The sequence below is a fragment of the Acinonyx jubatus genome, chromosome C1 (assembly GCF_027475565.1).
Source record: "Acinonyx jubatus isolate Ajub_Pintada_27869175 chromosome C1, VMU_Ajub_asm_v1.0, whole genome shotgun sequence".
NCBI lineage: Eukaryota > Metazoa > Chordata > Mammalia > Carnivora > Felidae > Acinonyx > Acinonyx jubatus.
Window position 1 is genome coordinate 184,458,712 of NC_069381.1, and position 21,225 is coordinate 184,479,936.

At 35.5% G+C, this 21,225-nt stretch overlaps 1 protein-coding gene across 11 annotated transcripts in view; it reads right to left on the reverse strand.

The window, feature by feature from the left end:
* Positions 1-21,225, reverse strand: part of C2CD6 (C2 calcium dependent domain containing 6) — a 169,325-nt gene that overhangs the window by 99,586 nt on the left and 48,514 nt on the right. For 8 of the 11 annotated variants that reach the window (XM_053215564.1, XM_027053414.2, XM_027053441.2 and 5 more), the window contains 5 exons: positions 14,669-14,791; positions 7,583-7,627; positions 6,605-6,673; positions 4,901-4,980; positions 813-959 (listed from right to left, as the gene is read on the reverse strand). In XM_053215564.1, coding sequence (XP_053071539.1) covers positions 813-959; positions 4,901-4,980; positions 6,605-6,673; positions 7,583-7,627; positions 14,669-14,791 — 464 coding nt within the window. The remainder of the gene's footprint in view (positions 1-812; positions 960-4,900; positions 4,981-6,604; positions 6,674-7,582; positions 7,628-14,668; positions 14,792-21,225) is intronic. The other 3 variants (XM_053215563.1, XM_053215562.1, XM_027053407.2) reach the window with 1 other exon arrangement.

The following is a 21,225-nucleotide window of genomic DNA, read 5'->3' on the forward strand; positions in this document are numbered from 1 at the left end:
AGAAGGAGATGCGGAATCTGAAGTGGGCTCCAGGCTCTGAGCTGGAGCACAGCACAGAGCCTGACATGGGGTCGAACTGATGAATGTTGAGATCATGATCTGAGCTGAAGTTGGACGCTTAACCAACCGAGCCACCCAGGTATCCCAATAAATAAACTTAAAAAAATAGCAATGACTAATATGTTCAAAGAATTCAAAGAGAAGTCAGGGGATTTTGGTAGAGAAGTGAAAACTATAAAATAAGGGAAAATAACTTCAATAAAATAACTGAAATTAAGAATTCAATTGGTTTGGGGTATCTGGGTGGATCAGTCGGTTAAGTGTCTGACTCCAAATTTCAGTTCAGGTCATGATTTTATGGTTTGTGAGTTTGAACCCCACATCAGGCTCTGCACTTGACAGTGTGGAGCTTCTTGGTTTTCTCTCTCTTTCCTTCTCTCTACTCCTCCTCAGCTCACTCTCTCTCTCTCCTCTCTCTCAAAATAAATAAACTTAAAAAAAAAAACCCATACACACACAAAAGAATTCAATTGGTTTAACAACAGATTAGAAACAAAGAATTTACACTGAAGCATAGAGAAAAAAGGATGGGAAATACAGAAAAAAGCACAAGACACCTATAGAATACATTGTTGAGTCAAGAGTAGAGCAAGTATTATACTTTCTCCCTTATAAATAAGTTATCACCTCTTTTCCTGTCATTTCATTGACCTTTCTAAACAAATATCTAAAGCTCATGTCTCAAAAGAAAAAATTAATGTACAAATAACACACAAATGAGATGAAGACTTTTTTTTTTTTTTTTTTTTTACCTTTCCCGAGGTTGTTGCTGAAGTTTTTCAAGTCGCACTACAGATGGCCTGTTGGATTGGGGCATTGCAGTTGGCATCCCAACAGTAACATTCAGGTCTGGGGATAGGAATGCTGGATATTCTATTGGCTGTGGTGTAATTACATTTCTGCAAAAATGGTTATAATGTTAAATATTGAAATTACACAAACGACACTTCTAAAATCAGTGGTAGCTATCAATTCTACATTGCAATCTCACCTGTCTACCTTGAACCATCAGAGGGTAGAGCTAGGAAAAAAGAAAAAGATCAGAGATCCTGACAGAAGTGCTCTCTTGAGCACTCTTACTACAAAGATGGGCATCAGGGATGGGAAAGGAGATAAGGACCTGAAGTTCTAATGAGGAGTAGAAAGTCTTTAAGCCCAGAGGTGCCTGGGTGGCTCAGTTGATTGAGTGTCTGACTTTGGCTCAGGTCATGATCTCATGGTCCATGGGTTTGAGCCCTGCATCGGGCTATGTGCTGACAGCTCAGAGCTTGGAGCCTGGTTCAGACTCTGTCTCCCTCTCTCTGTCCCTCCCCTGTTTGTGCTTTGTCTTTCTCTCAAAAATAAACAAACAGAAAGAAAGAAAGAAAGAAAGAAAGAAAGAAAGAAAGAAAGAAAGAAAGAGTTTAATCCCAGACCTCTTTCCCAACCTCTAGATCTAAATCTCTATTTTATGGCCTGGTCAAGTTGACACATAAAATTAATCATCACAAGTCCACCCACCACTTGTCAACCTGACACCCAGAAGCATCACTTTAAAACATATTTGATCTCCCAATGAGAACAATAACATGACACAACTATCCTGCATACAACCAAAAACTCACTAGCCTCTTCCCCAGAAAAGAATAAAAGTCTTTGAGTGATGTTTACTCTTCTTAATACCCTGAAACTTAAATAGTGTGATGCAAGTTTAACAATACTTAAATAGAATATAAAGTCAATTATAATATAAAGTCAATATAGCTTATGTTACATGATGGTAAGATATGAGGAGGGGAAAGAAGATATATATATATATATACGTGTATATATGTATATATATATACATATATATACATATATACACGTATATATATGTGTGTATATATATATATATATATATATATATATATATATATATATATATATATATATATTTTCCAGTCACTTGTTAGATGGGCCAGAGTAGCACACCCAAATGAGGAATAAGTTGTCTCCAAAATCCAAAAAAGCCACCAGTGTTGTGCCTCTGTTTTAGTTATAGGAAGGGCCAGTTACAACAACTTATCTTTCTCCCTAGCAAGATTATCTCGACAAGTCCCATACCACTGGCTCCTCAAAATTTCAATGAGGTAGAAGACCCCTGAATTTTTGTCAGAATTCTTCCTACAACCTCTGACATGCAAATGTCTTTCCTAAGTAAGTTAGATTAGTTGCTACTTTCTGTTCACTAGATCCAATCAGCTTAAAGGGCATCATTGTAATGAACCTGTATAATGTTTTATATAAGGGAAAGGCAATCAAGATTCCTGTGAACATATTTAATGACATAGGGCTGGAGAAGTTGATATACCTGAGGTAAGACAGTGAAAGTATATTGCTGACCTTGCCAGCTGAAAGAAAGCAAACTGCTTTTTATGGTCTTTATACTAGGAAAATAGCATTTGCCAGATCACTAGTTGCATACTAGGTACCAAGGGATGTGTTAACCTGTCCAAGAAATGAAACCACACCCGGTACAGCAGCTGCAATCGGAATCACTACCTGGTTAGGCTTGCAACAATCTACTGTCACTCTCCAAGATCTATTCTATGCACAGGCCAAAATAAGTGAGCTAAATGGGGATGAGATGGGAATCACCACTTTTATATCTTTGAGTCCTTGATAATGGCACTAATCTCTGAATCCCTCCATGAATGTGGTATTGCTTTTGGCTTAGTGTTTTCCTAGGTAGAGGTAGCTCTCTAGTGGCTTCCATTTAGCTTTTCCCATCCTAAAATCCCTAGGTCCATAGGTCAGGCAATCAATGTAGCGATTCACCTACAGCTAAGTGTGTTGGTGCCAATTAGGCAATTTGGAATTAGGGAAATAACCACAGGATGGGTTTAAAACTCCATTTATCACCTGACTTCCCTAAGTCCCTACTCTGGTGGACAACAGTGATGTTTTGAGTCTTCAGGAATTAGTGTCATTTCAGAGCCAGTAGTGTCCAGTAGTCTTTGAAAAGTCTAGTAGTAGTCTCTGAAAGGTCTGATTATTTCCTTTTCCCTAATGTACAATTAACCCTGGTAAAAGGCTCTCCTTCCCTTTTGGGAAAGCTGGGAGAAAGATTAACATTACAAATTTTTATCAGCATACTAGCATCTCTCCTTAAGGGGAGAAAGCGTCCCCTTCATTTGAAGGTTTCTGGGTCTGCAAACTGGCTCAAATCTGGAAAACGATTGAGGAGCTATGACTCTTTTTATCACTCAGGTCAGAGTTTTGTTCACTTGACCTAGAACTTTTCTGTTATACAGATTAAGAAAGAATTTAGTAGGCTTCCTATATATGTTATTTCTAGGAACACCATGATTAATTAGCCAATGCCAAAGGTCCATGTGAGTCAAACTATTCTGATCGCTGCTTTGACTCTACTGTCTATTACGGTAACGTGTCTTGTCATTGGTGGTTGAGTGCCATCACTTGGCCCCTGCTATCCTGGAATCCAGTTATTCCCATTGCATTCAGGTTTTCCCAGTTCAGTGACTGCAGCTCCCACTGTGAGGTCTGGCCCACAAAGAAAAGCAATCACAGAGTTCTTCAAGGGTGGAGGTCCCCTCACAAATTTACTTCTCACTGTCATGTGAAAGGTATATCTTCTGGACCCTCCCTGGGTGAGTGAGTAGGTCTTAAAGACAAATCCATGCCAATATCACCATCTTTCTATGCCCTTGAATACCTTCCTCTAATTAAACCAAGTCAGGTCTGGCATTTCTAATTCACTCAAGTGGGCTTCATTTGGTTCATGTTTCTGCAACCAAACAACCAAATGGAGCCTTTTCTAACACCCTAATCTGCAACATTAAATGCAGAATCTCTGCTTATCATAAATCAATAAATTTGCTATGACCCAATTTTGTTCCTTCCACCACTATCCCACACCCATAGTTCCTTATGTTTACCTCTAGGAGGATTCTTATCTCATTTGTATTATAATAATTTCTTTTTACAAGTTAACTTTGCACTAAACCATGAGCTACTAGAGGGCAGGGACCAGGCCTCATTTATTTTAGTATTTGCAATGCCTGGGGGATATAGCAGACATTTAATGAATGTTTATCGAATCAATGAGTGGAAAAGGAAATAATGATCAATAAACATAAAACATTCAAATTTTACCATTTCAACAAATGACCAATATCAAGTGGACAAAATTTATTTTTAATGATAATACCCAGTGCTGGTGAGACTACAGAACAATAAGCACTTCAGAACATAAGTTCTCATACTATACCTAATTCCCTCATTCCTATTTTCTCCATTTCTTTTTCTTCGATAACACTATGGATTAAATTTCTATCTCAGGTGCTCATTTTTCTTTTATCTATTTTTACTGTTTCAATTTTAAGATTGGTTGACATTTTTTAAGTTAATTTTGGTTTGCTAATAACATTTTTTGAGCATGGACTTTTTGCTGAAGATTTGTAGGTAACAACTGCAATATGTCAAAGTGGGGGTAACACTACTATACTGTAGAGCATAAAACTGAGAACTATTAGACACTTTGATCTTACAAGTCCCTCACCTCCTTCTACAAAAGGGTATCTCATTGACTAACTTTCCTTATCAAGCTAACCCTACCTTCCCTCCTCCCCCCATCAGCCATGAAGCACCCTCTCCTCCTTATCTTATTTCTCCAGGAATATACCCAGAAACCCAAATTTTCTCCCATCTTATTAAGCAAAACAATTCACTATTCTCTTTACCTTGGAGTCTAGCCCATTCTGGCTAGGTCTTAAGACACCAAAATGATCCATCAAATGGATGAAATGCTTTAAATGCCACATAATCTTATTATGTACATAAGTGTTCAAACACTTACGTCACAGGGTCTGTTCTTTCTGGAGGTGGTGCAATATTCATAAACATGGATGGCTCAACAATTTTCTGAAGAGGTTTTAACTGAAGAAAATCGTAAGTGTGTTTTAACACTGCTTAGTTACAATTACAGTTCACTCTAATACTACTATTCTCTAGGACTATAAGCCTTAAATACATTAAAAAAGAAATAGAATTAAAAGAGGAAAAAAGAACTAATATTTATGGAGCACTAAATATCTGTCAAGAACATTATATCTTTAATATTATTTTATCCTCTCAATAATCCTATGATGTAGATAACTGTGCCTATTTTACAAAAAAAATGCTGAAGATGAACTACTTTGTTCAAGGGTTACCCAAGAGACATCACAGCCAGGTTTTGAATGCAGCTTTATCTGCCCCCAGTGTAGTGCTCTTTTTACATTATCAAGACAGGGGAGTAGGGAACTATATTACTGAAAAGTTCACCAACATAGCACCAAAATCGAAAACTTTTATATTTCCCACTCTTTTTCACCTAATACCTCTGTTCCATGTTTTTGGTAGAGCCCACTTACATAAAACAATACTTGCCTAGTCTTATCTGAAAAGAGGGTAGCCCCTACGAATGTGATTGCCACATGTTTTACTTATATCCAGACACAAAATCTACCTCTGAAGTTGGTGCTTATAAACTGTTACAAAAGGGACTAAACAGAAGTCCCTATAAGGGCCAATTCACAAGAAAATAAATAAGCAGAAGGAAAAGAAAGGAAAATCAAAGGAAAGAAGGAAAAAAGATGAAAAAAAGATTGTGTCTAGTGCTTTCTTCTGTATATCACTTCTGATTCAAAATGCATTAAAAACTATTATGATATACCATAGGCAAAATTTTAGAATAACATTTTACCAGGGATAATACAGCAATAGACTTATTTAATAAGAATAATGTACCTACTCTCAATTCCTAATTTAAAAAAAAAACCCAAGACTATAAAAAAAATAGCAAAAAACAGAAATGAAAGATTATATGCAAAGTATACAGGTCATATCCCCTATATAACAGCACCACTGATGGCACTGGATTTATAAACGCCCCAAAGTTGTGATAATACCAAGGTGTATCAAGAGCTATTTCAAAACAAATGTAGCCTAAGGACATAATAAAAGAAAAGGGCACAGGTTAATGTACAAAAGTTTCCACTGGAACATGGATATATGTAATGAATTTAAAGGGGTCAGGCCAAAGCTAGGAAGATTAACTTCTTTGAAAATACTACTTTCTTGATAAATGAAGGAAGGCTCGAATAACACCAGATATTGAAATAACTGTGGGGGGGGGGAGGGGAGGAACATATGTGACCAGAGTAAAAAATGTTATGTGAATATAATTAATGACTCCATTTTTAATAAGTATTTTTAGATACAAAAATCTACACTTCTTACATACTTAAAATAATTGTTTTTAACCCAATGACCACACAGACACATGAGCAAAGTTTTTGATAAAGGTGTTTTGAATAAAGATTATTTTTAAATGTACACGGAAATAAAAAATGGTAGTTTCCTTTATCCTTAGGTCGGAGAAAAACAGCATTCTTTTAAAAATATTTATTTCATTTTTTAAAAAGAATATGTATTTTAAAGGATTTATCAAACTGAATAGAGGCTCAGAAGAGATTTGACTAAAGAGCTATAGAATAATTTTTAAAAGAGAGGAACTAACCTGATGTGAAAATCCATAACCAAAGTTTCCATAGGAGAACATAAATTCCACCTCCACCCTGCAGATAAACTAAACATGTGGCAAATATTTTATTGATCAGAAAGATATTTTAATGAAAAAGTGATAGCCAACTACTATTTTTACGTCACAAATTTATGTTTAAAAAACCAAAGCATTAATACATCCTGATTAAAAAACAAAAAAATTCACCCAAGGAACCCCGATAGAAGACTATGGAGTTCCTGAAATGTTAAAAACTTTATGTTAAGGAATATTATATGAGTGTTAAAGAGAAAATTTCAATTTATAATTAATAGGATTACCTTGATACATATATGAACATTCTTGCAAGTGGTTTTAAAGTATTTACTCACACTTCTCCTATCTCCACTTCCATTTTCAGATAAAAATTTTATTCAGACGAGTGATTTCATCTCTCTGAACCCCAGCTTGCTCAAATGTGAAATGAAGGAGGGTATCAGAGGTTATGACCTCAAATGTCCATCATTCTCTTCTTTATGTTCCTTGTCCCTGTTTTAGCTATTGGCAAGTCTCTTTGAATAGAAGATCAATTAATCAAGATAATAATTTTAAGCACTTAAAAAGAAATTCAAGTGAGAACTGTAAACAACTCTTCAGAAACTCCTCAAGGAGAAAAATATTTCCTCAATTAAAGCTGAATAGTCAAAGAAGCAGCTACGATATTTTACTCTCTTATCCAATGATTTCAGTTTTCTTGTTCACCATTTAGCAGTAAGGTAGCAGCATTTAAAACAAACAAACAAAAAGGTGGAGATGAAGATTTTGTGAGCAAATATTGTTCTTTCTATTTAATAAATTTCTATGAATTCAAATAGTGACTGGTAGAGTAACAAAGAGAATGGAAACACTATCAGAGGTTAAAACTATATCAGAGCAAAGCTATAAAAAATGTTAAGTATGTGCACAAAGATTTGGAAGTTTCAGTAAAGTTCTTACTATGTTTTTATTCAACATTTGAAATTCTTCAATAAAGCACCCTTTCTGGAAAAAAGTAATAAATGATAAAATTCTCAAATACAGAGTCACTCATATAATCATCCATATGTAATCTAAACTAACTCATAAATTTTGGAAAATCAGATCGTGATTTTTAATGCACATGTTAATTTAATAGCTAAATACAATTATAATGAATATTTGGAAGAAAATAAAGTTCTAGGTTGTACCAAAAGTAAATGTTAATATTTACATTATGTTTTAGACAAAAATGTTTCTGCTAGTCATAGTTCCCCTTTCTCCAAGTCTTAAAGGACCACGCCTGCACTCCTTTGTGAGGTTTAACAAAAATCTGCATGATAAGCTGACTCATGATAGGGCTGCTTCTCTCGTCAGGACTGTTGGCATTTTTTAACCAGGTAAACCTTGGGTATCCTTGTTCACCACCTCTCATCATCTCTGCCGTGCTATCAGTCCTCCCATTTAATCCAGCATCCCAGGGTTAACAAACAACCTCCCATCTTTAACTGCTCCACTAAACATTTCCTCTTTATTTTACCTAAGACTTGGCTTACCACTAAGGATGCTGTTTCCCTCATAGACTCAAGTGAAGGCCCACATACCTCAAGACCAGGAGGTGGAGCAGCATCCTCCACATTCCCCTTCCAGTGCTCCTAGATCATATTATTACACATAGATATAAGCAGTTTTCCATTTTTAAGCTTCATGCTATCTGGCATGTGTTTCAGACATTCTGGTCATAATTCTCATTTAGTGAAAACTTTAGCACCTGGTTCATACATCCTCGCCACCTGTAAAACCCAGCAATCTGCAGAACCTATTTAACTCCTGCCCTCTCAGTGCCTGGTGAAGCATTATAATGAAGGAAATAACATCTGGTGGTACATGGCCGACTTCACATAGAATTAGCATATCATATATGTTCTTCATATAGTCACAAGATTTCTCAGAAAATTCGCAAATAACTGAAATAGATGTCCTTAATGACCCTGTCAATCTGCTTTTTATAGCTTCTTACTCTTGATAGCATCCCTTTTCCCAAAGTGGGGACTGGGGAAATACTGTATTGTTTCAAGACTGCTTTTTTCTTCCCTTTTATAAACTGTGCCTCTGCTTTTGATGAAAGAACTTGACCTACAGAGTGATTCATCTCCCTCATATATAAAGTAAACTTTTAGTCATATTTTCAACTATGGTAATATCTTTGAGTTTTTCCTCTAGGTCTCACTGAGATCTGCCAATTAAGCCTTCACTGGAGCCAATTAATATGTTCATCTTAAATGTGCTTCTCAAATCCACTGAGTTTTAGGCTTGCTTTCACTCAGCTCCTCTGGTGAGTTTCAATGTGTGGCAATGAGCTATTTGGCAACCTGTCCTGAAATTGGTTTTGCTCTGCCCAAAGCAAGTTACTGGGCTTAGGCCCAGTCTGGGAAAGTGCAGGGTGGGGTGGAGGTGGGGGCAATGTTAAACTACTCAAGGGAATAGAGAGATAGATAGTCAAAGGTATGATGCTTTACAAGGCATTAGTCTAACAATATTTCACACCTTCAAATTCTCTCTTGACTTTCTCAAAGAATTACAGTACTACCCATCTTTCTGTTTATCACCTAGTCCTAGGCTTATCTGATAAGGATCACATAGCTAAACCAATAGTCAAAAGTAGTACCAGAGTTCATCCCAAAATTATTACTCACATTCCTTTTATAATCAATACAGGAATATTATAAATTCCAATATGTTTATATGCCTTAACTGGACCCTAGGCCCTAACAATTAGCTGATGTTTCTGTTTTCTCCCAGAGCCTCAAAGGAATGCAAGATGTATCAGGGATGAGAAGAAACAAGGGATTCATGATACAAGCTACAGATCAATCATTTTTTTACAAAGCTATGTAGAACCTATTATGTGACTTTTAAAATTCAACTCAAGGTCTTTGTTCTCCGCAATAAGGCCAATTATATTCAGAAAGTAATTGATAATAACTGGTAATCATAACAATACATTTGCGGCCTCTTCATGTATACCTGTGGAATAACTGTTTTGCACTAAAATGGCCCTTCCATGCTTCTAAACATGATCTGTAGTTTGGGTCTGGTCATCAGGTCTTCCCAATTCATCCAAGTTCTAAATTTGACCAGTCTGCATGACAAATTCTACCCTAGCTAGCAGTTCTAGAACTAAAACAAATGGTTTATAATTTACCCCTGCATGTGACTCAAATGATACAGCTCAAGCTTTAGAGATCAGACGAACCAGCATAAATTTGTTGATTAGAATAATTCTAGATTATAATATTCTCCTTGACCTTTTATTCTCCAGTGTGGTAGAGTCTATCTACACAGTAGCCTACACATGCTGTTATACCCAGGTAAACACTTCAGGAAAAGTAGAATCATTAATAAATTAAGAGGCCTTCATGAAAAGATGTTCAATATTATTGGTTATTAGGGAACTACAAATTAATACCAAAATGAGATACTACTACACCTATCAGAATGGCTAAACTGTAAAATGGCATCAATACAAATGCTGATGAGGATGCTGAGAAACTGCATATTCATTTCTGATGAAGATGTACAAAGGCCTAGCCACTCCAGAAAACAGTTTGACAGTTTCTTTAATGACTCTACATGCAACTATCTTACAAACCAGAAATTTATCTGATTAATGAACACTTGCACTTGCGCAAAAACCTATACATGAATGTTTATAACAACTTTAATCAGAACAGCCCAGAACTGGAAACCCAGATGTCCTCCAATGGGCAAACTGTTAAAAAAAAATGTGGTACACTCACACCCTGTAGTGTTACTCAATAGCAGAAAAGGAATGAACTAGTGAAACACAGAACAACCTGGATGACTTCCCAGAAAATTACACTGAGTGAAAAAAACCCACCATGAAAGGTTACATACTGTGTGATTCCATTTATGTAATATCCTTGAAATGAGAGCATTAAATAAGGGAGGAAAACATTAGTGGTTAGTTGCCAAGGGTTAAGGAGGGGGTAGGGCAGGAGGGAAGTAGATGTAGCTATAAAAGGGCAACATGAGGGATCCTGGTAGAGGTGGAAACATTCTGTATCATGGTTGAGATACTGTGCCATAGTTTTGAAAGATGTTACCATCAGAGGAAACTGAGTAAAGGATACAAAGGATCTCTATTATTTCTTTCAACTGCATCTGAATCTACAATTATCTCAAAAGAACAGTTTTGTTTTGTTTTGTTTTGTTTTTAAAGGCTACGTGTCTATTTAAGATGGGCCAAATTCATCCATGGGACTTACTCTCCCATTAGACCTACTTTCAATAGGGCTGGATATAAAGTGGATTCAAAAAGTTTATTATTACATTTGTGATTGTTGCATAGTTCTTATTTTCCTCTATTGTCTGATATGCAGATGTTTAAATATTATTATACAGTCATCATCCCAAGACAACATCCAGCTAATAAAACTGTATCAAAACAAAAACTAAAAACAAAAACCCCCAAAGTACTTATGGTCAGCTTTGTACTTCTGGGATCTTACTTTGACCAAAAGTGAGTAACTGAGAAATTCTAATAAGGAAAATGACACAATTCTTAATTAAGGTAGAAGTTCCTATAGAAGGATACTGACAGATATTATACAGAAGCAGAATATCTTGAACACACCACAGCTAAAATCATACAGCTCTTTGGGGAAATCCAAAAATAAGCAAAATTACTTTCCTTGATGACTGTGTCCATTAAATAATAATGTCTCTTTACCATACGATGTAGCAATGCATCAAAGAGACTCATAGAGAGCATTTCATCATAATGTAGAGACTTTTTCAGATATGCATTGGAAGATACAGTCAAGAAAATTCATCGCAGCAGAGAGAATAGTAAAAACTGAAAACAATTCAAATGCCCATCAACAAATCTATAGACAAATAAAATGAGAAATGCTCCACATGGAACAGTATATAGCAGAGAGATAATGAGCGCCAGCAAATGAGATTACCTGTATTGATCTTAGAAGCATAATATTTTAGAAACAAATTATATTAGTTTGCAACTATATATAAGTAGTAAAACTATGGAAAAAAACAAAGGAATAAATACAGTTTAAGATAATTATTATATTTCGGGGGCGGGGGAAGGGCAGGAGATTGAACCAGGTGACAGCATAGGAACTTCAACTGGATTACATTTACTTTGTACCACTTTGGGAAAAATACACAAATCCCATAATTTTATAGGTCCTTTAAAGCTCACCCCTTACCTACCCTTTATGCTATAGTTGTCATATGCATTACATTTACAAACATTATAAACTACACAAGGTAAGGTTATAGAACCTATAAAATTGCAAGATTTGTGTATCTTCCCCAAAGTGGTATGAAGGTTATATTTTTAAGTAGTAATATATCTTAAAGAAATTAGGAGGAGGGGCGCCTGGGTGGCTCCGTCGGTTAAGCGTCCAACTTCAGCTCAGGTCATGATCTCACGGTCCGTGAGTTCGAGCCCCGCGTCGGGCTCTGTGCTGACCGCTCAGAGCCTGGATCCTGTTTCAGATTCTGTGTCTCCCTCTCTCTCTGCCCCTCCCCTGTTCATGCTCTGTCTCTCTCTGTCCCAAAAATAAATAAAAACGTTGAAAAAAAAATTTTTTTAAATTAAAAAAAAAAAAGAAATTAAGAGGAAAAAGTATAGTCTTTCCTTTGGCATCTCTATTCTGCTAAATCCATCAAATGAATTTCTGATTTTAGATATTGTATTTTTCAGTCCTATAATTTGCATTTGGTGCTTTTTATATTTTCTATTTTTCTGTTTATGTTTATTAAAAAGATGTGGAATGAAATTCTGAGAAATGAAATGCTATATTACAATTGTGGAATGGCGAGTCATATTTTTCATCTAAAAATTTTTATCATCATAAAAATACTGAGTTTACACATACAACTATAGTCCAAATGCCCTACTCCCTTCAACAAAATGTGACTAATAATATACATTTTTCTGATGCATAACTTGCTATATAGTAGTGGAAATTTTAGTCATTTCCAAGATCCTTCCCCCCTAATTTTCTGAGAATCTTCAACTTCTTACTCTTATTCATTAGTCAGTATGCTCTCCTCCTTTGTCTGATGCCTGTTAATATTCTGAAAAAGCTGATTTCCCCCAAATTCTCATTATGAAACTTTTGAAACATATAGATCATCTGAAAGACTACAGCAATAAGTTATCGACACACCCTACACCTAGATGAAACAAGTTCAAACATTTAACAACTGTTAAAAACTGTTTCAACATTTTGCCACGCTTCACGCTTGCTTTATCTGCGTGTATGCACATTCGTAAGTTGCAGCCATCATGTCACTTTATACCAAAATGTTAAATCTTCACCTTGTGTACCATAAAAATAAGGACATTCTTCTATGTAACCACAATATCAGTATTACATTTCAGAATATTAACAGTTATTTTAGGGTTTTATCTAATACGTGATATAAATTCAAAATTTTCCTAATTGTCTCAAGAAGGTCTTTTTATAACTTATCTTTTTCAAACCTGTATTCAATCAAAGCTGTATGTCTTCTAATCTAGAACAGTTACCTCCATCTTTATTTTTTTTTTAATAACCTTAACTTTTTAAGGAATCTAAGCTGGTATGTCCACATTATGTATTTATCTTATATCAACATGGTATTTTTTCCCTATCTCCTAATTCCTATAAACTAAAAGTTAGATCTAGACCCTGCTTTGTTAAATTTGGGTTAAACATTTTTGATGAGAACCATTCATAGGTAATGCTGTATACTTCATATTGTACCACCATAGGAAGCATATGATGTTAAATTGTCCACAATTACTAAGTTCAAGCTCTCGGTTAAAGCAGTAACCACAACATTGCTCTATTGTAGAGGCATCTTTTGCCCTTTGCAACAATTAATCTGTAGGCTGTTAATGGTGGCATCATGGAAATATTTTATTCCCCAATAACCCCTTACCTAATGTTTTTAGTAGCAATGGTAAGTCTTGATTGAGCTAATCATCATTCATTATAAAGAACTGCAAGGGGTGCCTGGGTGGCTCAGTTAGTTGAGCGTCGGACTTTGGCTCAGCTCGTGATCTTGCAGTTCATGAGTTTGGGCCCTGCGTTGGGCTCTGTGCTGACAGCCCAGATCCTGGAGCCTGCTTCAGATTCCTTGTCTCCCTCTCTCTCTGACCCTCCCTCTTTCTCTCTCAAAAATAAACATTAAAAAAAAAGAACTGCAGAAATGGTCAATCTGTAATTCTATCATTCTTCCTACACTTATTAATTGGCATTCTTCTGTTTGAAAGTTTTAAAATTCCATTTTTCTTCCCCTATTCTTTTTTTTAAGATCACCAAGATTTATGGATTTTTTCCTCATTCAGAATTTGTAATGGTCTTTTGGATGTTCAAGTTATCCTGAAATTGGCCAACAGAAGTCCCTGGAATCTGGCTCCTATGTCTTTTGATCTAACTCCATTAGTCTTTGAAGGCTTCCTTGCTTTGTGTCCTAAGGAATATTTCTGAAAATCCTTAAGTTTGTTTATATTTGTTCACTAATCAGTTAGTTCTCTTCCTTCGAGTTCAGAGCAGTATGGCTGCTGGAAAGTGAGAGGGTACTCCTACAAAGGAGAAAGCAAGAGAGAAGAAACCAGAAATTCTGTGTATAAATCCTGTCCCAAACTCTGGCGGACCCCTAAACAACATATGCACAGGGCAGACAGCAAGCAGCCCAGCTAAGGATAAAGAACTGAAATTTGCACTGTCAACTAAGAGAGTTTGTGGTTTGAGTCCTGCTTAAAAACATTCCAGAAAAAACAATAAAACATGCTCATTAGTCTTTTAGGTATCACTGCCCTTCTACATAATAAATTTTTAAAAATATTATGCTGTTACAAACTCTTTTGTTTTTTTTAAATATAGCCCAAGGGAGATATTGTTTCCTAAGCACATGAGTTTGAAGGTAGATAATAAACCACAAGGAGTTCATCAGATACAGATAAATAATAACAAACACCAACTGGACAATGTGATACCAAGGTGAAAAAATAACTTTGATACATACCTGAATTACTTCATAAAGATGTACCTGAACACTCCCTAACAAGAAAGGATATTTTTCTGTATTGTCATATTTCATCAGTTCCAAGTAAATATTATTCCGCTCATCATCCTGACGCCTGGGAATCTTGATACAAAACACATATAAAAAGAATTATTAAATTTTCAGTTTGAATTTCAGGTATAATTTCTGAATAAATACATCCATAAATTATACTTTTGTGTACTTTTGTGTAAAACCTAGTGATGTTTACATATATTGTTAGCTTTATAACTTTTCAATCTCACAGTCACATATACCTTAATGTCAACAAAAACCAAGATCTTTTTTATATGTAACATCAATTACAGTGTTTTGAAATATGCACTGCCTACATTCTCTTTTTAACTCTACACAAAAGTTTAGCCTCAACACTCTACTGAAACAATCTTATAAAAGGTAATCCAATATCCAATCCAGCAAATCTAGGTAATCCAAAAACCCAATATCGAAAGATATCCAACATCCTTTTCAGTCTTTGTTCCTTAACTTATTGATAAAACGTATACCATCATCTCAACTTGGAATTCTCTCCCAACCTTGAGCTCTGTAACACAATACCACTATTATGTGACCTTTAAGATTCACACACTCTTTTGCTAATTCGAAAAAAAAAATCTCATTATTCTCCAGTCTAGGGACTTTTAAAAAATATGTTTAAAAATATAATTGGCATACAATATTCCATTACTTTTAGGTGTACAGCATAATGATATTTGTATATATTGTGAAATGATTATCACAGTAAATTTAGTTAATGCTCATAAGCACAAAGTTACAATTTTTTTCCTTGTAATGAGAGAATTTTTAAGATCAACTCTCTTAGCGCTGTCAAACACACAATACAGTATTACTAACTATAGTCACCATGCTATTACTTACTTATAACTGGAAGTTTGTACATTTTGACCACCTTCACCCTTTTGCCTACTCCCCAAACCTCACGTCTGGCAACCACCAATCTGTTCTCTGTGACTATAAGTTGTTTTTTTGGAGCTATTAGATTCCACACATAAGTGAAATCATACAATACTTGTCTTTCTCTCTCATTTCACTTAGCATAATGCCCTCTAGGTCCATCCATATTGTTACAACTGGCAGGATCTCCTTTTATGGATGGATAATATTCCTCTGTGTGTGTGTGTGTGTGTGTGTGTGTGTGTGTGTGTATCAAATTTTTTAAGCCATTCACCCATGGACAATTAGATTGTTTCCATGTCTTGATTACTATAAATAATGCTGCAATGAACATGGAGGTGCAGATGTCTTTTTGAGATAGTGATTTTGTTTTCTTTGGATATATACCCAGAAGTGGCATTGCTTGATCATATCGTAATTCTATTTTTAATTTTTGAGGAACCTCCATATTGTTTTCCATAGTGGCTACACCAATTTACATTCCTGCCAACAGTGCACAGGGATTCCCTCTTCTCCACATTCTTTGTGCTACTCTTATCATATATTCTTCTTCTACATATGCTACAAATTTTACCATTCATCATTATTATTTTGTTTTAAACAATTAGTAGTCTTTCAGAGAACGATTTTTTTAATTAAAATGTTTCCTTTGTTAAATTGTTGGCTTTCTGGAAAAAATACATTTTAATTCAATAAGTATTTGTTAAATGTTAATGATTTCTAGGCACCAGAGATATAATAGAGCATAGTAAGGTAAAGCCCTTGACCATGGGGAGCCTGCAGGTTACTGAGAAAGGAGGTCAACACATAAATGGAAGGGTTACACTGTGACCATCATTATCTGTAATAGAGCATCACTGTAGGACCTACTGTAGAGCAATCGTCAACAAAGTCTTCTCTGAGAAAGAGAATACCAATATCTTAAGAATTTGTAAATTATGAGATATTTTAATTCAGGACCAGAATGAATATACAACATTCATAGGTAATTTACTGTGAAATCATGTCATTATGTCTTGATAGAAAATTTTAATTATTCACTAGCAGTTCTCAATGGTTTTTTTTTTTTTTACATTTTATTCTATTTTGAGGGAGAGAGCAAGTGGGGGAGGGGCAGAGAGAGAGGGGAGAGAGAGAATCCCAAGCAGGCTCTCCACTACCAATGCAGAACCCGATGTGAGATCATGACCTGAGCTGAAATCAAGCTGGATGCTTAATCAACTGAGTCAACCTGGTGCCCTATTCAATGGTTTATAGAGGTATTCAATACCTATTACATTATGATATGCAAATTTGTTTACTGATGGAATTTTGAAGAACCAAAAATGTATTTAGCCTTACGTAAAAATTCAAAATTTGGAAAACATTTTAAAAAGTCTTTTCTTTTTTAAAAGTCTTTTATTTTTACCCATATATTCACCATTACCAGTGCTCTTCATTCCTTCCTATGCACCTGGGCTTCTATCTAGGATCATTTCTCTCCAACTTGAAGCTTCCTTTGAGGTTTATTATAATTCAGGTCTTTGAGATACACATTCTCTTAGCTTTTGTCTTTCACCATCTTTTTAAAGAATATTTTCACTGGATTTAGAAATTTAGGTTGATTTTTTTTTTTTCAGCACTGGAAAGATGGCATTGCTTTATCTCCTGAACTCCATTGTTTCTGATGAGAAGTCTGTTGTTACTCTTATGGTTGTTCATCTAAACATGCTGTGTTCTTCCCCTCTGGCTACCTTTAAGATTTTCTCTTTATTTTTGGTTTTTGGCAGTTTTATTATGATATACTTAGGTATGATCATTTTTGTACTTCTTTTTCTTGAGCTTCACTGAATTTCTTGAATCTACTGATTGATGTCTTCCATTATTTCTAGAAAATGTTTAGCAGAGAAAAACCTAAAATACTAAATACTCTAATAAATATCTTCCTTCTGGGATGTAACTGAACATCTGTAAATTGAGTGATATGGCCCACTGGTCTCTTCTGGGTTTTTTTAGTCTTTTTTTCTCTCTGAACTACAATTTGAATGATTTCTACTAACTTATCTTTCAATTCACAGATCCTTTCTTCTGCTCTGTCCAGAATGTTTCAAATGAATTCATTTCAATATTGTATTTTTCAGATCTAGAATTATATTTGGTTTTTAGATTTTCCATTTTCTTCAAATTTCCCATTGTGATCATCCATTTGGTCCTCCTTTTCCAGTTTGACACATTTATGATAGATGCTATCAAGTTCTTGTCTCCTAATTCAAACATTTGGGTCACCTGTGGGTTTACCTCTATTGTTGGTTTTATTTCCTCATGAGCAGCATCTTTTTATTGTATAATGGCTATGCAGTAGACACTCTGGGTTTTTATATCTTCCCTTACTAAGTTTTGACTTTTTTTTTCTGGAAGGCAGTTAATTGCTGGCAGATCATCTTGATTCTATGACAGCTTGGTTCGATGATGGGCCTATCTCAGCCTTTGTCCATGGTACCGGGGTTTTAACCCTTACTTTTAAGACATGATCCTTATTCCTAACACTTGGACTTTCTGTGATCTCAGATTAATACTGGTAATGTTCAACAAAATCTCTCCACGTTAGCTGCATAAAACTCCAATAACTCTGAATTTGTGATTTCTGAAATCTCTATTCAGCTCTCAGTTCCCCAGCATCTATTCTCTGTAATTTCTCCTAGAAACTCCCTTTGCATATGCACCCCATAGGATCCGACCAAGGACCTGAAGGGAATAACTATACAGATTTCTGGGGCTCCTTGTCTGCTCCTCCATCCTCTCCAGTGCCCCACCTTACAAATTCCAGCCACCTTAGCAGCCCCAAATTCTCATCTGTTTCCTCTCTCAGCCTCTGCTTCCTCCACCAAGCAATATCACTCACTCTTTGGTTTCACTTACTTTTTTTTTTTTTTTAATTTTTTAAATGTATTTTTTGAAGGAGAGAGAGAGAATAAGCACATGAGCAGGGGAGGGGCAGAGAGAAGGGGAGACACAGAATCCAGGGCTGGCTCCAGACTCTGAGCTGTCAGCACAGAGGACGACATAGAGCTCAAACTAAGGAGCCATGAGATCATGACCTGAGCTGAAGTCAGCCGCTTAACCCACTAAACCACCCAAGTACCCCTGGGTTTCAGTTTCTTATGCCAGATTCACTGCCAGACAGAAAGCTGTTGTAAATGTGGAGCTCACTTCTTCTGCTTCCCTCCTCTTAAGGATTACAGCTCTCCGATTTCCCTTGTTAAATGTCAGAAAATAGTTCCTTCATATAAGTTACTCAATTTTATAGCTATTTAGAGCAGAAGAGTACATCTGATATCAGTTACTCCAGTTATTTCCAAGTCAGAAATTCACTAGTATTTATTCTTTAACATGAGTTTTAACATCACTTACTCAATAGCTTTTTAGATTAAAGCCTTAGAAAAAGCCTTAAAAAGCCTAAAAACTAGATTAAAGCCACTTACTATTCCTTTTGTTGTTGTTGTTTCTATTTTTAACTAGATCTATTTTGTAAGCTTTAGCAAATTCAAGTCCTAAAGTAGAAAATGTATTCTTTTATTTTATCCCAGTTATGTGATACATAGTTTCAAAGTCAAATAGTTCTACAATGGTTGAAACAAATAAGAACTTTGTTTTCCTCCCATGTTTAATCTTTTTTTTTTCCTCTATTTTATGATGTTTTGACATCTTAAAAAGCTTGCTGGCCAGAGACAGATGTTCTCTCCCTGAGCTAACCAATTCCTAGAGATAGAAAAGGGGTTAGCTAGTTAGAAGACTATCTTTCATATGCAAACCAATCCCAAAATTTAGCCCTAACTACTCCTTATCTAACTCTCACAGGGAGGCAATATTTCCCCTGCCCTAAATCATCCCAGGCCCAGGTACCAAGCAACTAAAGACTACCCCTACAGCCAAACGCCTATGGGAATTATTCATGCTAGCCAATCCTAAATTTTTAACCCTCTCCTGCATTGCTTTCTCAAATAAATCCCAATGGAGGTTTTAGCCTTCACTCTCTCCTCACTTCTGTCTTCTGTCTCCTGACCATCTTGATACTTCCCCTGTGGCCCTATGTAGTGTATCCCTTTGTTCCCTTCTCTCAATGGCATTAGTCTCTCCATTCCATGTTGTCATTCAGTCATACCTCTATAAAGTAAATCCTGGGTTTAATTTTAGAATACTACCCTATCCACCCCCTAAAAGCCTCAAAAGCCACCTTTCAAGCTTTTAAAGGGATATCTCTGGTTTTCGTCATGAAATAATGTTTCAAAGTAACATGCTTATATTAAGTGATTTTTTTTTGTAGTTTTAGATACTATCAATTAATTGCTTATTGTAGAGGAAAAATATTAGCTCAACACCCTCCCCGACAGATTTTACATTTCTTTTCCCTTCACTCCTCCAATATATTATAGATCATACTTTTTGTTAGACTAATACTTAGTGTTTATTGTGTATATGTAACTATTTTTCAGGGTTTAACAATATAGTTACAATGATTATATTTCCTTTTCTCTATCACTTCTTAATTTTCTTAGAGTTAATATGTGTTTTGCTTTTTTATCTTCATTCCCTTGTGCAGTTTTCTATGTAGTTATTACTAAGTCGTTCCCAAACTTTCTATTAGAATTCCATTAAAATTCTTCTCTTAATATCCTCAAACTAACAGCTCCTATTAAAATAAAGAAAAAGATTTTCGGGACACCTGGGTGGCTCAGTTGGTTAAGCATCAGACTTCAGCTCAGGTTATGATCTCATGGTTAGTGGGTTCAAACCCCATGTTGGGCTCTGTGCTGACAGCTCAGAGCCTGGAGGCTACTTTGGATTCTGTGTCTCCCTCTCTCTCTCTGCCCCTTCCCTGCTTGTGCTCTCTTTCTCTCTCTCTCAAAAATAAACATTAAAAAAAAACTTTAAATAAAGAAAAAGATTTTTATTATGCTTATAAAGATAAGCACCCTATTAATTTATATTATTTTTCCAGTGCTAATTTCAACTTTTATTTAAGTGGACATACATCCACAAAATTCTTGAAAAATTGGCAAGCTCAGGAAAACTATTTTGCAAAGTAAAAGAAATAGTATAGGTTACCTTTAACAAAACTATGCCTGTTTTGTGTGTGTGTGTTTTGTTTTGTTTTGTTTTGAGAGAGAGAGAACACAAGTGGGGGAGAGGGGCAGAGGCAGAGAGAGAGAATCTTAACAGGCTCCATGCTCAGTATGGAGCTGGATGTGGGGCTTGATCCCACAACCCTGGGATCATGACCTGAGCTAAAATCAAGAATGGGATGCTCAACTGACTGAGCCACCCGGGTACCCCATGGTTGTTTTTTTTTTTTTTTTTTTTGTAAACTATGCTTAAAGAACTATCTTCAATACTCAAGACTTAAGCAAAATAAAATTCTGAAGATTAAAACTAAAGGTTAAAAAATATACAGCATGGAGGAAATGTTCTAAGATTTCACTAAAATTTAACCAATGTCATAAAACTTTTAGGACTAACAACTCATCAATGAATCCCACATCTGAATGAAACAGTGCTGCTTGTTTTAAAGAAAACTTTGAGATACATTTAAGATTCTAAGAAGCTTTTTAAAAAATATATTGATT